Here is a 14,329-nt window from a genome sequence, read left to right as displayed (position 1 = left end):
CCCAGTGTAAATGTGTACAGTTAAAAATGGTTGCAGAGGAGAAAATCCCATGTGAGAGGGTAGGAGAAGGACAGGGAAGGACAGAGAGGATTAGAAAAAGTATTATTTACATAAAGGTCATGATAATAGAAATTCTATAAGCAGATGTTCGGGAATCCTGCTTTGAAGTTGAATCTCCATCAGGTTAAATAAAACACAGCAATTCCTTATGTATTACCATAGATTCATAAGTTTCTGGAGGACCAACCATACTCAAGAAATATTTCATACACAGCTGCTGAAGGAAAGGTGACTGGTTGTTTTCTTACATCACTGCATCCATCCCCATTTTTAATGGTACTGTTTTCTAAGAACCATTTTTCCCCCATTCTCAAGAAAGATTGTTCCATCAATTTTACAGAAGACAAAGATAAAAGTTACTCTACGTGACAGCAGAGAAAGAAATGAAATCCAGGAATATCAATAGTAAAAGAGAAAACAGTACCATGGTAATGGTCTTTCAGAACTTGACAAGTATGTTTCCCCATAAACATGGAGAAGATAGTTTTACTGTCATAAAAATTAACACTTTTTGCAGATTCAAAACAGTCAAGCAGTTGCTGTTGTGGGTACGGAAAGCAAGCCCAGCATCATGTTGATATTCTAATAAGCTCTGCAGGTAGAAAGATTCCTGCCATCAACATCCACCCCAGCTTCACCCCGCACAGCCGATTCCTGAAACCTACCACATATCTTTTTTGCTCTTCTACAGGTACATTCTAATTGCTTAATTATTCACAGGGAGCACAGTGTTTAAAGGATAAAATGGAAAATACTTAAGCTGTGAGATTAAATCACCATAATGGTTGAATAACCTTAAGATGAAATAACTGCAAAAGCTTTAGAAGTATGGTTTTGAATGATAAAGTGAGCATTAAAAACCAAAGGCTGTAACAAGTCAGATTTAGTTTAAGCATCAAAACCACTCCAAAGCCAGATTTCTTATAAGAGGAAACCAAAACATGATGGAACTTTACTAACTGTCATCCACCATCTGATACAGATTTTTAAGCGTTTGTTTTTCCAAATATTACCTAAAATATTCTTCAGGATACAAATTTAATTCAGTAGGTAACTGAAAATACTACAAGAGAGAGTGCTCTGATCACATTTATCTTACCACCAAATAAATGTCATCCTCATTTTATGCCTGTTAATTTTCCTTTACACATAGAACAATCTTAAGCAAGCAGTGAAATTGGTTAAATATAAAGCTGACAGGTAGTACTGTCTTAATCTCTGCAACATCTGTAAAATGGCTTGTCAGTAGACACAAATACTTAAGACAGATATATGTCCTTACCCACCATCATTTACAAACACACAGAAGCTGCATTCCATAGCAACATTTTCTGCTAAAACATCTATAGCTTTCATAAAACAAGAGCTCCAACTGCTTCAACTCAAAGCCACAAGAAGTGAACAGGCAACTGAACATTAAAAGCATAAGCTTGCATTCCTTAAGAACCATAAGGAAAGCTGGGGCTCTGCACAGAGTATTTAAAAGTTTGAAGTTCCAGTAGATCAGCAATTTTAATGTTGACAACAAAAACATTTTTCTTTCTAAGAAGATAGACACACAGACAAAATAAGTTGTGGTCATAATAACATAAACATGGTCACAGTTTTGATGCAAAAATCTGCTTTTAATTATCAAGGTGAGAGTACCATGGCAAAAGGATTAGTTATTCAATTTATTAACTCACAAAAAAAAGCCAGTATTCACTATTGCAGATTTCATTCATTAAAATTTTTTTAACATCCAAATGAGCATTTCATTTTAGAACATGAAACCATTACATGTACAATCTAATTCAGTATTAACCAAAAGATGACACGTGACAATTTTAAAATCAGACCTCAGGATGTCTAGTAACAAACATACACAAATTTTGCTGGTCTTCGACTATTTTGTTTCACAGACATAAAATGTTCACCTTGCATCTTCTGCTTTCAAAGAAGTTGCAATGAAGTTAGAGCAGCGTGGCCCCCTCAGCATGTATGCATTCCAACAGTATAAACAAGATTACTCTTATACTTTAATTGAAACATGGAATATCATTTGCATGGAAATAAAATTTTAAAAAAAATAATATTTCTGTATAAGTAGGAGAAGACCTGAGCTGAAAAGTCACAGTATACAAGTAAAACACTACATGAGCTGATACTTATTTTTTCTTCTAATGGCGAAGTGGTGAAGCAGCAGTATCTGAGAGGATGACTAATCCCCGAACATGAATTTTGGCAGCAAGAACATAGCATTGGGTGTAGCTGGAACCAGAAGGAGTATCATATTTAACGGTTTGTTGTTTTTTGGGGGTTGAGGGGAGGAGAAAGCAGGGGAAGAACAAGACACAAAAGGGAATTGTGTAAAGTTACTCAGGAACTGACAGTGTGAATTCAGCCTCTAAAACTGGTGAGGCCAGAGTAAGCGCCTGAGATGCCAGAGCCAGAATACATCAATGGTATACCATCAAGGATGGCTGGGTTTGGTGAGGAAATACAGGGCATGCAAGAAGTTAAAGAAGAGGAGATGACAAAACTTTGCCCAAAGCTCAGTGCAACTACATAGCTCTTTTGCAAGTCTGGCCTAAATTTACAGCAAAGAACTCCTATCCCAAGCCCTGCTGTGTTTTTTTTTTTCCCCTAAGGTGGTCTAAATATGAAATTCAAAACTAGAATTCACTATTTAGATTACAACTAGTACTCTAAAAAGAAGGCAGTGCAGTGTGCCTGACTCCACAGTATTTATTAATGCTGCCTTTCTGCAGGTAAGAGTGAGGGGCTGTTTCTGAGGAGGAGCAGCACCAGATGCCCCCAGGCACCCACACATTCCCCACTAAAACACCATCCTGAGTTCGCAGCCTGTGCTCCTGCGTGGCAGAAAATCCATCTCCTATGAGGAGTGGCAGCACAGTGGGAATTAAAACTATAACACAGAAAATATTTTTATTCTTCATTTCAAATGCAGTATTAGTAGTTTACGTGTAATTCTAAAGTAATTAAAAATACACAATGAAACAACACATAGGGAGGACAAGGATCCAGCCCTGGTTGTGGGAGTGACTGTACGGGAAGGATCAGCATGAAAAAAGTGCCTTCCCAAGTGCAAGGACATGAGCACGTGTCTCTTGTAGGTTGGGGATCCCTGATTTTCCTATTTTATAGTCCAACTGTCAGTAATCCAAACATTTTTAGAAACATATCTGTATGTGACTACTTGGCTAGTCCATCTCCCTTAACTTTACCTGTCTTGAAAAGGGTAATATTTAAATTAACATAGAGACTATCATATGAGATAACCTGTATGGATGAGGTTCAATACTGCCATGTATCTTTTTTACATGCTTCCACTGCAAGTAATTTGTTTCAATACTGCAGGAATTTGATCTTCACATACTAATTTGTCCATAATTTTTAAGTCAACTTTATTAAATGCCAAAATAACTTTATCCAAAATATTAAAGCATCTCTGAGTTTTCCAACTAATCTAGATTGGGAAACAGGAGTATTTTCCTTCTGTTGCCTTTTTACCTCTCATTCACATACTTCTACACAGCTTCATGTCAAACTAAGCAAAATACCAACATGCTTTCCTCAGCTTCTCATGACCAGTAATTTTGTGGCCTGGATGAACAGACTTTGAGACTTCCACAAAGAAGCAAGCAGGCTGTTTGTTGTTAAGGTCTATATTCTAGCCCAGATTAACTCTAAACAAACTACCATCTTCACTAGATATTCACAGCCATTTCTAATAACTTTATCAAGAATTAAGGCAAGCATGTGCAGGATGAAGAGGTACTGAAGCTAAAATTAGAGGACAAGATTAACATCATAGGCAACATAGTAATTTATTTGTAGTTTTGATCAATGGATATCAGGTGATAATACTTCAAGAAGCTAATGAACAGATTAAATGTAAAGGCAATAAAGGCAGCAGTGTAAGCAACATCAGCTTTACAACCCAAACGTTGAGGCTATAAATAAAAGCTCTAAATCAATAAAGAGAGAATTGGGAAATGTACCTATGTAGATATGGCTTTGGAATTTATATTGTTTCCTTTTCCATGAAGGCATTTTTAGCTTAGAAGCGAAGAGCACACATGCATACATGCAACACACACACTGCATCCGTTTCTAACCTTCACTTCACCCAAAATGAACTAGGAAGGTCGTTCTTAAAACAAGGGTCTTGTTTAAGCAAGCAAGTATTGCAGCATTGTTGCTGCATCCAAACACTGCACTAAGTGAACCTTCTGCAACAATAACAACATTTAGAGCACTTTATTTACTGTATTTGTAAATTAAGTACGAAGTTAAACGAGAAGAAAACTCAATTGATCAAATGGCCTTACGTACGGAGAAACATTAAAGTCCTTCCTTTACTTGACTCACAGGGAATTCACAGGGAGTTCAGTCATTTATTTAAAATAAATTTAAGGATAGTAAAAAATGTAAAGCTATTATCTAAGAATGCAAAAACATAAGCTATAAATGTATCTGTGTGTACAGCATTAATGAATTCTACCGAAGTAATAGAAAAAAGGGGAATTTATCTAAGAAAAAATATGACTTAACAATGAAGCCCCCACAACACAACATTAGAAACACCACTATGCAGCCAACTCTTTTCTCCAAAAGCAGAAGCAGCAAGTCTCCTCCCTACAAATCACAAACCCAGTGTATATTATTAGCATCTCTCACACTCATCTCCCCCCCCCTTTTTTTTTTCCCACAAAGAGAAAGCAAGCATTTCTGAGGACCAAAACCCCTCCTCTATTTTGACAGGATTTAACTTTCAGAGTGAAAAGGATTAAAGCATCTCAATCGAGACTACGGTAAGAAGTTGCTCTTTCCCTGTTGCTTTACAATGCAAGAGACCTTGCACAAGAAGTGTTAGGTATAGCACAAGGTGGCATAAAATAGGATTTAATCATCAACTAACACTCTGATTCACCTGGAACTCAGACCGAACTCCAAGCAGTGGTGTAGATAGTCAATCTGGATAATACTACGGGACCCACATCCCCACTGCTTCTGGCCAAGGGAATTCACAAAGAACTTGGTAAGCACAGTTGCTGTTTTAAAAATTCTACCTGCAGTGGGCATTTCGACAATTAGATGAAATAAGAAAAACAAAAGCAACCCCCTGTAACTTCTCCGTTCCCTTAATAGAATGATTGCTATACTAGAAACGTGACGAATGCAGTTTTCCACAAGAATGAAGCCTTCCCACCACTTAGCTCTGCCTGCACTGAGCAAAAAGTTAAGTAAGCATACTTGATTTACCTTTTTAGAGAAACCAATCCAACCTAAATAGTTTCCTTCTTTCCACTGGGTGGGGTTTTGCCAAGAGGAGACAGACCTCTCAATCTCAAGATTTCCTGCAAATGTTGACTGCCGCTGACATTCTTTCAACTCTCTAATCCATACCACCCTCCCCAAGCAGTCGCTTCCTCTTCTGGGAAGCTAAATGAGAGGAAGCTCAATGTAAATGAGAAGCGCATGCCAGTGTTCCCATCACAGCCGGGCATTTCAAGCACATTCTGGAAACGTATGGCCTCAATATATCCTTGTCACATGCTATGAGCCAAACTCTACATTAAGAGGTTATTTTAATGCTAATGTAGGTACTGATTTCTACCCAGAAAAAGCGGAAGGTGTGGAACCAGTTTCCACAGTTCAAAACTGCTCCTGTGGTTGAAATAGAGACAAACCCCATGATAATGTATAAATAACCATGAACTCACGGTGTCTCACTAGCAAGGTAAACAGCACTGGAAGAAACCGATAGCTGACTGGTTGCCATCAGAAATGGGAGTATAGCCTTAGGGAAGCTATAATTACAAACAGGCAGTTCAAAAGAAGTCATGGATGAAGACACATGGAAAGCCCTTCAGAAGTTACTGCTGAACATGGATAATAAACAGCCTGAGACATCTTAGTCGCAGGTAAATGATTAATATTTGTCATGCCTAAAAATGCCCTAAGCCATTCACATTTGAATGTCTACCTACAGGTTTCATGTTCAGAGATCAAAAATGAAGACAGACTAACTTTCAGCCTGACCTATGGCAGACATAAAAAAAAAAACTTTTAGAAGTTAAATTTGTATCAGTATATACTATCTATACTTAGAAAAGTATTCATGTATACATGAGCACTGTATCAATACGTTCACACATAACAGTTTTACAGAAGTTACAAGGTTTGCTCCAGATCAGCATAACAAACATTTTTCAAAGATACAAGTGAAAATAGAGGAGGTTGCAAAACAAGCTCTTTCAGTGTCTTGGATAAACAAAGAGGGCTTGAGGCAGCTTCCTTACTGCTTTTGCTGCCAGAGCCTCCGAAACAAATAAAAGGTAACATACATTCATTAATAACTGCTGTATACAGAAGAGGAATTTAACAGAAAGGTAATTAAAGATGCAATTAGATATACCTATTTTTCACATCTTCAAATAATTGCCTTTTTTTTTTTAATCTGTTACTGCTACTATTTCCATTATCTTAACTGGAAAAGCAACTTGTTTTAAGGGATGGTTTCACCAAATATTGCTTCCAAAATGGCCTCTTTTAAGGTGCTACTCATTTAATGAAATTAGAAGCCACAGATCAAACATGTTACATGTAAGGACAGGAAGGAAAATGAAAAAAGAAAACCCTAGTCTTTGTTTACACTCCTAAACTCCAAATAATTACAGAAGAGGTGTTGGTACACACATGCAACATTTGCCCATTTGCATCTTCACACTTCCACAAGCATGAGTACATCCCCTCCAGGGAATAACAGAGTCCGCAGTCAAGAGAAGTATGAGCATTTAAACACATGTTTTGCCTAGATCCAGTGTTATCTTAAAAAAAACCCTGAGTATCTGCAACTGTGGAAATGAATATATTCCTACAAACATAATTTCTCTTTGATTAAAACCAAAACACAAAGAAGAACTGACCCCACAAAATCTAAACTATCTCAAACATTCAGAAACAATAAAACCCACAAGTTACATCTGGCTGGTAGTATATTGTGCTTTCCATAAAACCAAATTCTGCAAAGGAACACTTGGAAAGCCCAGAATGGAGATGCTGAGGAGCCCCTTCAGAAATAACTCCAAAAGCCCGTGATTAACACACATACACACTGAATTATGCTGAAATGAGCAGCTTACATCTGACCTACAGTCAAACACTTGGGCAGAGCACCACATGTGCATCATTTCCAGTCACTACCTCCTGCACATGCAGTCCCACATTAGCCCAAGAACTCCATCCAACTTCCACTAAAACCACAGCCTTCACCTATCACCTACCATACTGTTGACAGTCCCGTGATAAGGCCAGAAGTACACTCTTGCCCTGAAAAATTTCAGAATGAAAGATTATCATCATCAGCACTAGCGTTTCCAAGTGTTTAAGAAAAAAACAAAAACAAATCCAAACCCAAAAACTTGATGAGGGAAGAACTGAAAGCTAACAGAAATGATGCATTAAATTCCCCTCTGTCCACACGGCTGACCCTCATCTGTTTTGGATTATGAACTCTTCAGGGCAGACCCCCACCACCTTCTTACATTTTATATAAGAGTGCCATGCATATCTATAGTGCTACATAAATTATATGTTCCTTGGAACAGTGTCCTGGCTTTGTCTGGGAAGGGCCTTGCTTGCCTATGAGGCATGAACCAGATGTTATGGAACTCAATGGAAAAATTCCACCATCAACTGAACATGGGCTTTGGATCAAAAACAAGTAATAACTTCATATTAAGTATTACTCTCATGGAATAAATTAGAACAATAATATATAGAAAAAGGTCCACAAGGATCTTTTACATAAATAGTATGTAACACAACAGCAAACGGATCCATGTTTATTTAAGATTACCTGTCATTGAACTGCAGATTGGAGAGCTCTAGAGAGAAAACTATCCCATTATTTACTTATTTCTTGCTAAATTATTAGCAGCTCCCAGTGGTTTTGAAAAATCCACACTAGACTATGTTAGGTTTCCCCCGCTTTGAAGCAGTACTAAAACTTAAGAAATATGAGAAGAAAGTATGCTAAAGTATTCAGATTTTTTTAAAGTAACACTACCAAAAAAACATTTATCTACTTTCCACTTTAAGTCAGGAGCAGAAGAAGGGGCACTTCATCACTTGATCTTCCCCACCATGACAGGGCAGAAATCTTGGCTGCAAGGGGCAAATTAAGCTAATAACTGGGGCTTATTCTGTAACTCCACCAGCAACTGCAGAACGTTTGTTTGCTTCTGATAAAATACTCAGTGAAGTAATATTTTGACATTCTAAAATGTTATTATTAAACTTCAAAAGTTAAAAGTTGATAGGAGCAGTTCAGGTCTTCTGAGAGTCTGCTTGATTATGAAAAACCAAGTAATACTGCTTGCTCACATGTTTGAAGACCAGTAAAAGACTACTTTGCACCAAAACCCAGCATTAACTTTTTTCAAAAGCATGACAGATTCATTAGAGCATACTATGTAGCTTAACAACCCAGACCGAGTCCCCAACTTCAAGCCCAGCTCAGAGAGTGTATAAGCAACTTTGGTTCCTCCTGAGGGCAAGCTAATAAAGAACTGAGCGCAGTCCCCCACTGACCAGCCACCAAGCAAGGCCCACCAGCCACTTACAGAGCCATCTGCAAGAAGTCAGCACTGTCTCACTCCCTCCGGTACTGGCCTCCTCTCCCCTCCCTCTTGGTCTGCATTCTCTTGACATAGGGAACCACCTTCTTGAATCTTTGCCTTGTTACTTCTGTCATTTCAGCATTCATAGGAAAACTTCTTTCACCACACAAAGCACAACCTAACAATAACTTCAGCACATTGAAGGCAGAGTTTGTCAGAAAATAGTAAACATGGCATTACTTAAGCAAATTAGACCCTTAGTTCTTTATGTGCCTCTTATATGATGCACTTCTCCCTGTTCCACTCAAAAGCCTGCCAATAATGCCCTCAAGTCTCATTTTCAAAACTGTTTTAAAAAAAATAAATCCATTTACTATAGCTTCAAATTCATATTAAGTTTCTGGAAGTATCTTGCCGCCTTAGTTTGCAATGTGTTTCTAATGCTACAAATGACTTTCTTCCTCACTATACAACTTCAAACTCATGGAGACTCTTCCTTCTACCTCCAGAAACTGCCTTATTCATTTCACATGAGAAAGGAAAAAGCTTAACCCTGATTAAAGGAAATTGCACAGACAGAGACGGTGAGTAAGCTATGAGCAACTGTCCAAAGATTTTTGAACAAAAAACTCGCAAAGAAGATAGTTTCCATCTGTTTTTATTAGCTGTAGTATTGCATGTACTTAGAAACTTCAGTAATCTAAACTATAGAGTTGATGAGACTGCAAGGAGAATGCACTCAAAACAAAGCAGCTTTAACCTATCACAGCATCTACACTGTGCCTATGTAATAATTATGCACATATATGATAATACGGTAATGTCAAAATATCCACATTGATAATAGATGTAGTGGCTAAGTACTGTACTCTTATTCACATACTCGACGTTCTAGCACATTTCACTTTCCTATTAAATTCAAAACAATGTTTTTTGCTATTACACTAATAACTACATAATTGTAAAGGTACATCCTATCTACAGTAAATACACGTCAAATATATAAGCCACTTCATCCCACACAGACGAAGTATTTTGTCCACAGCTTCAAGAATTATGAGCAGATTTATACAAGTGTGAGAAAACAGTCTGTTGTAAAATGAACGATGTGTAGAATGAAGTATATGCTACTGTGGCTTCGCTTTGTTTCAGCAAGTAAAAAACCCATGCGCTTTTATAAAATCTTAAGGAAAAATTGATACATTCTCCTTTGTGCGCATTAGTATTAGACAGTTAAGCACAACCACCACGTCCAGAAAAGTAATTCTCATTGTCACTGAAGAGCAACATAATCTGAACGCTCCTGTAAAAATACTTTCTGAAGCAAACAGGTAGGCAGTATACTGACTGCTACCCACCGGCCTTCATCAAAGCCTCTGACAACCACGTGCAACATAAAGTATTCTTTCACATCTAAAAAGAGACATTTTTGGAAGTACCACTTATAAATATGAAGGAAACATGGGAAGTACAGCGAACTACTTGTTAAACAGACCACCAGTCAGAAAGGAGTTTCAAGGCACTTCAGTACACAGGATAAAAATTTACACTGTTTTCTCTATAGTACAGAAAGACAAGTTAGCTTATCATTTGTATTAGCATGCAGATGCTTTTTTATTAGTATGCAGATCTTCATTAACGTAACTTGTAAATAATATTTGACACACTATTCTTGGGGGGAAAAAACCCAAACCAAAACATGTTGCTTTGCAAAAATAATTTCAAAGTCATTACTCTTGACCATGTTTCTCTTTGTAGTTTAGTTGCTGCAGGACTATTTTTTCCAGTCCTTCCGTGCCTCTGTCTAACCACAAACTTTATTGAATCACTCTGTGGATTGTGCATTTCTTTCTTAAAAGGCTTTTGCATTTCTCAACCAAATATTTATGCTTTCAACACTATCACAATAAGTTTACTTAAAAACTGATATGAACAGGAGGTAGCATTTATCCATAGATATAAAAACCTTAAAACCTCACAATATCTTCTGGATGAACCCCCTGTTATTAAGCAAAACTTTCATAATGCATATTTTGACAGTTTTCAGTTAAAGAATAATTAAGTTGTTGTGCATAAATGACAGTCACATAAACCAACAAACACATTTCTCATCACATTCTGTGCATAGTTGATGGTTAATAGACACATTCAATGACAAAAACATTTTTAAAAGTTTGATCAATACAATGGAAATGGCACATTAAATTTAATTAGTTGGTCTCAAGAATGAGCAGTGGGCATAATTTTTCCTCTAGTCAACCGATGCTACGGAATTAAAATATCTCTTACCTTCTGAAAAAAGTCTTCCCCACTTTTCCCTTTGCCTTCTGCAGCAGCTGTAAAACAAAAGCAGGATCTGGTTACTCAACATATAGGAGAAAATGTACAGGTTTGCATATGGAAATTATCAATGAGTACATGCTACTGTGAAATTATAACTCTAGGTAGTTTTATCTCATGCAATGAACATTTATCAGCAACTGACATACTCAGAACAACCTTTTGCAAGTCACTTGCTCAGGATGGAGTCCAAGCAGATGTTGGTGTTTGCATACTAGAGCTATAATGTATTGATATGTATTTTAGTTACAAAGTAAATATGGTCGCACAAGTGTAGTGATTTGTTCACACTGCATACTTTGTTATGCAATTCTACTAATGGGAGGATCAAAAGATAGCCAGGAGGGCACTAGATTTGCTATATCAAGATTAAAAATTAGAACCAAAACAAGAATAACCATTATGGTAAACCGGCATTATGTTAAGAGATTTTCCTCTATTTCGCTATTTTTCACATTGAAATGAAATATAGTGTTACTGCTATTTGGTTTATTGAGACCAAGAAAGTGCCACAAAAATCTAAACACTTATTAGTGATGTTAAATATTCCTTTCTCAATTGCTTGTTACCCAGTGAAATTTTGCAACAGGTACTTTCCACCAGCCAATGTTCATGAGCTACTGCATTCAAAGCAGCTGAAAAACAAACAGCAACCCTAGATACTTCCACTAAAAATGCTGCCACTGCACAAAGCAGAGGCATGAGCACATTTGAACATTTTGAGAACGACATTCAGGAAAGATGACTCAAAGCTAAAAGTGGCACTGGAAGTGGCTACTGGGTAGGGCTTGGCAAGTGTGGGCAAAGAAGCACTTGTTAAGCAGGGAAAATCTTCGACTTCACCCTCTTAGCCTAGGAAATCTAAGGCTGAAAAGGTCAAAATTTTGACTTTGTGAAAAGAAACACCATCAGGAAACACTCCACACCAATCCTATTTGGAGGAGAAGAGACAACAGAAAATGCCACCCATCCTCCTCATCACACCCAACACACACCTCTTCCAGTGTCAACTGCCCCAGTGCAAGGCGCTAAGTGCAGGGGGGAGTGGAGGGGATGTGTGTGTGTGTCCCAGGACCTCAGCTTCAAGAGGATGCGCGGGGAAAACAGGCATCACCGGAGGTACACGTGCCAGCAGAGTGAAATGCTCCCTGTACTCTAGGGCTGTACTGGTCACACTGGGACATTCATGTTTCCATAAAAGGAAACATTAACAAAAGGAAGAGTGAATAATAAGTAAATACATGTAGGCTGCAAACAGAGTACAGAGACTTCAGAGTACTTTTCAAAATCACTGCTGACACCACCACAGTGGCAGAACAAAACATCATTGTAGAACACAACTTGGAAGCTTACAAGAAGCAATCATATAATTCAGTGATTTCAAGAGCAAGACTGATTAGGGCCTGGATTATCTCCCACATGTATTTAAACCCATAATTGTAAATTTAGTTAATATAAATGATTGCACTTAAAATGATACAACTGTTTACATATAGCTTATGCCGTAGCTTATCTGGTTGCAACCTGAGATCTAGCAACCAATCCAAAACACAGTAGCTCAAGCTGATTACGAAGAGGAAAATTTCCTTTTCCCTGGATAAAGGGATGCCTCCAAATGGAACACCAAGAGCAAAAAAGTTTCCCAAATAATCCTGGATTACCGAATAAAATAATTGTCATTGTTATTTTTCTGTATTTCTCATGTACAAAACAAACCGCCAGCTCACCCCATCACCCTGGCTTCAAAACTGTTTCAGGTACTTATTTCTCCCCACTCTTCCAACCACACAAACAATTCCAAACAAACTCTTAAGTTAACATTAACTCAGCTAACACAACCTTAGAACAAATGCAACCGAGTAGATACAGGCTAGAGGCATGAGATGACTTTTTCTACCCCAGAGGAAGCAATGCCACTCCATTTGAAACAGACTTCTCAAAATATCAATAGCAACACCTAAATACTATGGATAAAGTGCACACTGGGAAGTTCTATCTAATACAGTTCAGAAGTTCATGTTATTTAAGTGAAGTGGTCAGAGCAGAGGCAGTGACTGAAGCCTGTCAAGCAGTCATCCTGCTGCAGAGCAATTCCAGACTCCGCAGTTCCACAAGTCTGAGAAGAAAACAAAACCCTCCTTGCCCTCAAAACCCACAAATGCCTGTAAGAGGACAGTAAACTGGTGCATGTTTCACCAGAACAAGGTTTTCTCAAAGCAGAGAAAACAATTGGGCAAGACTTCAGTTTTTCAGATTTACAAGCTACAGATACTAGCAGTAAAACACAACTTTCTTCTGACAGCAGGCACTTCATAGATGCATGTTGTTTTACAAGTTTTCCATTAGCTCAGGAATAACTAGGAAACACTTTTGGGAAATGAGGAGTACCACCACACTTTCAAGCAAAACATGGGACCAACATGCTTTTAATCAGAGGGTACAGAAGATAAATTGGAGATGAGAACATGACAGATGTGAGGCCGAAATTGCAGTTTTGAGAACAGACAGATTTTGTTCCAGCTGCAAATACACGATTTCTAAACTGAATACAAACAAGAGATGGCTTAGATAATAGCAGTGATGCTCCGCAGGACATTTAAACAGAATGCTGACAAAGCAAATTCCAAGCTTTGTATTGCAAGTTTATTTTTAATCTGAATCATTCTGGCGACCTGATTTACAGCTTGGCCCCACCAACAGCTGTATGGCACAACAGATGGACTCAACAAGCACGAACGAAGTAAGGAAGAAGAGAGAATGCGAACATCCTAAACCATGTTCACAGAAAAAACCCAACCCAACAAACCAGTATAGAGAATAGTGAAGTTGGAGCAAATGGCACTTTAGAAACATCTTTAGTTAATAATCAATGGTTTTAGTTGTTACACCATACTATAAAGATACGGTCTTTCATGATAGCTTTTCAGCACATAGGGTATGTTTTATGATAACACATTTGTCAGGTCTCATGATATCTACCAAAAGGCAGGGAAGACTGTATGGTGATTTATTGGAAGAGACACTATACCCTAAAGCAGTTCTTCACATGATTAAAACCATACTGCAATATATTAGTATTTAGTCCCTTTATGTCCATGATGCAGCACTATTTAATCCATGAAGTATGCCTCTGATCATTTTTCATATAAAATAGTTTTGGATATTAAGGTTATCTAGTCATTGCCATCTCCTTTACACATTGAGTTAAGGGGAAAAAAAAAGTGCTCAGAATTGCAGCCTAAAGTACCGAGTTACACTTACTACAGTGTCTTTCCCTATGAAAGAAAAAAAGTGCCTAG

The 14,329-nt window shown here is 37.7% G+C and overlaps 1 protein-coding gene across 1 annotated transcript in view; it reads right to left on the bottom strand.

The window, feature by feature from the left end:
• Positions 1-14,329, bottom strand: part of BICC1 (BicC family RNA binding protein 1) — a 114,432-nt gene that overhangs the window by 64,671 nt on the left and 35,432 nt on the right. Inside the window, exon 2 of the mRNA XM_074154712.1 lies at positions 10,980-11,026. Coding sequence (XP_074010813.1) covers positions 10,980-11,026 — 47 coding nt within the window. The remainder of the gene's footprint in view (positions 1-10,979; positions 11,027-14,329) is intronic.

The sequence above is a fragment of the Numenius arquata genome, chromosome 10, assembly GCF_964106895.1.
Source record: "Numenius arquata chromosome 10, bNumArq3.hap1.1, whole genome shotgun sequence".
Taxonomy (NCBI): Eukaryota; Metazoa; Chordata; class Aves; order Charadriiformes; family Scolopacidae; genus Numenius; species Numenius arquata.
Note: the sequence above shows the minus strand (reverse complement) of the source record. Positions and strands in the feature narration are given on the sequence as shown.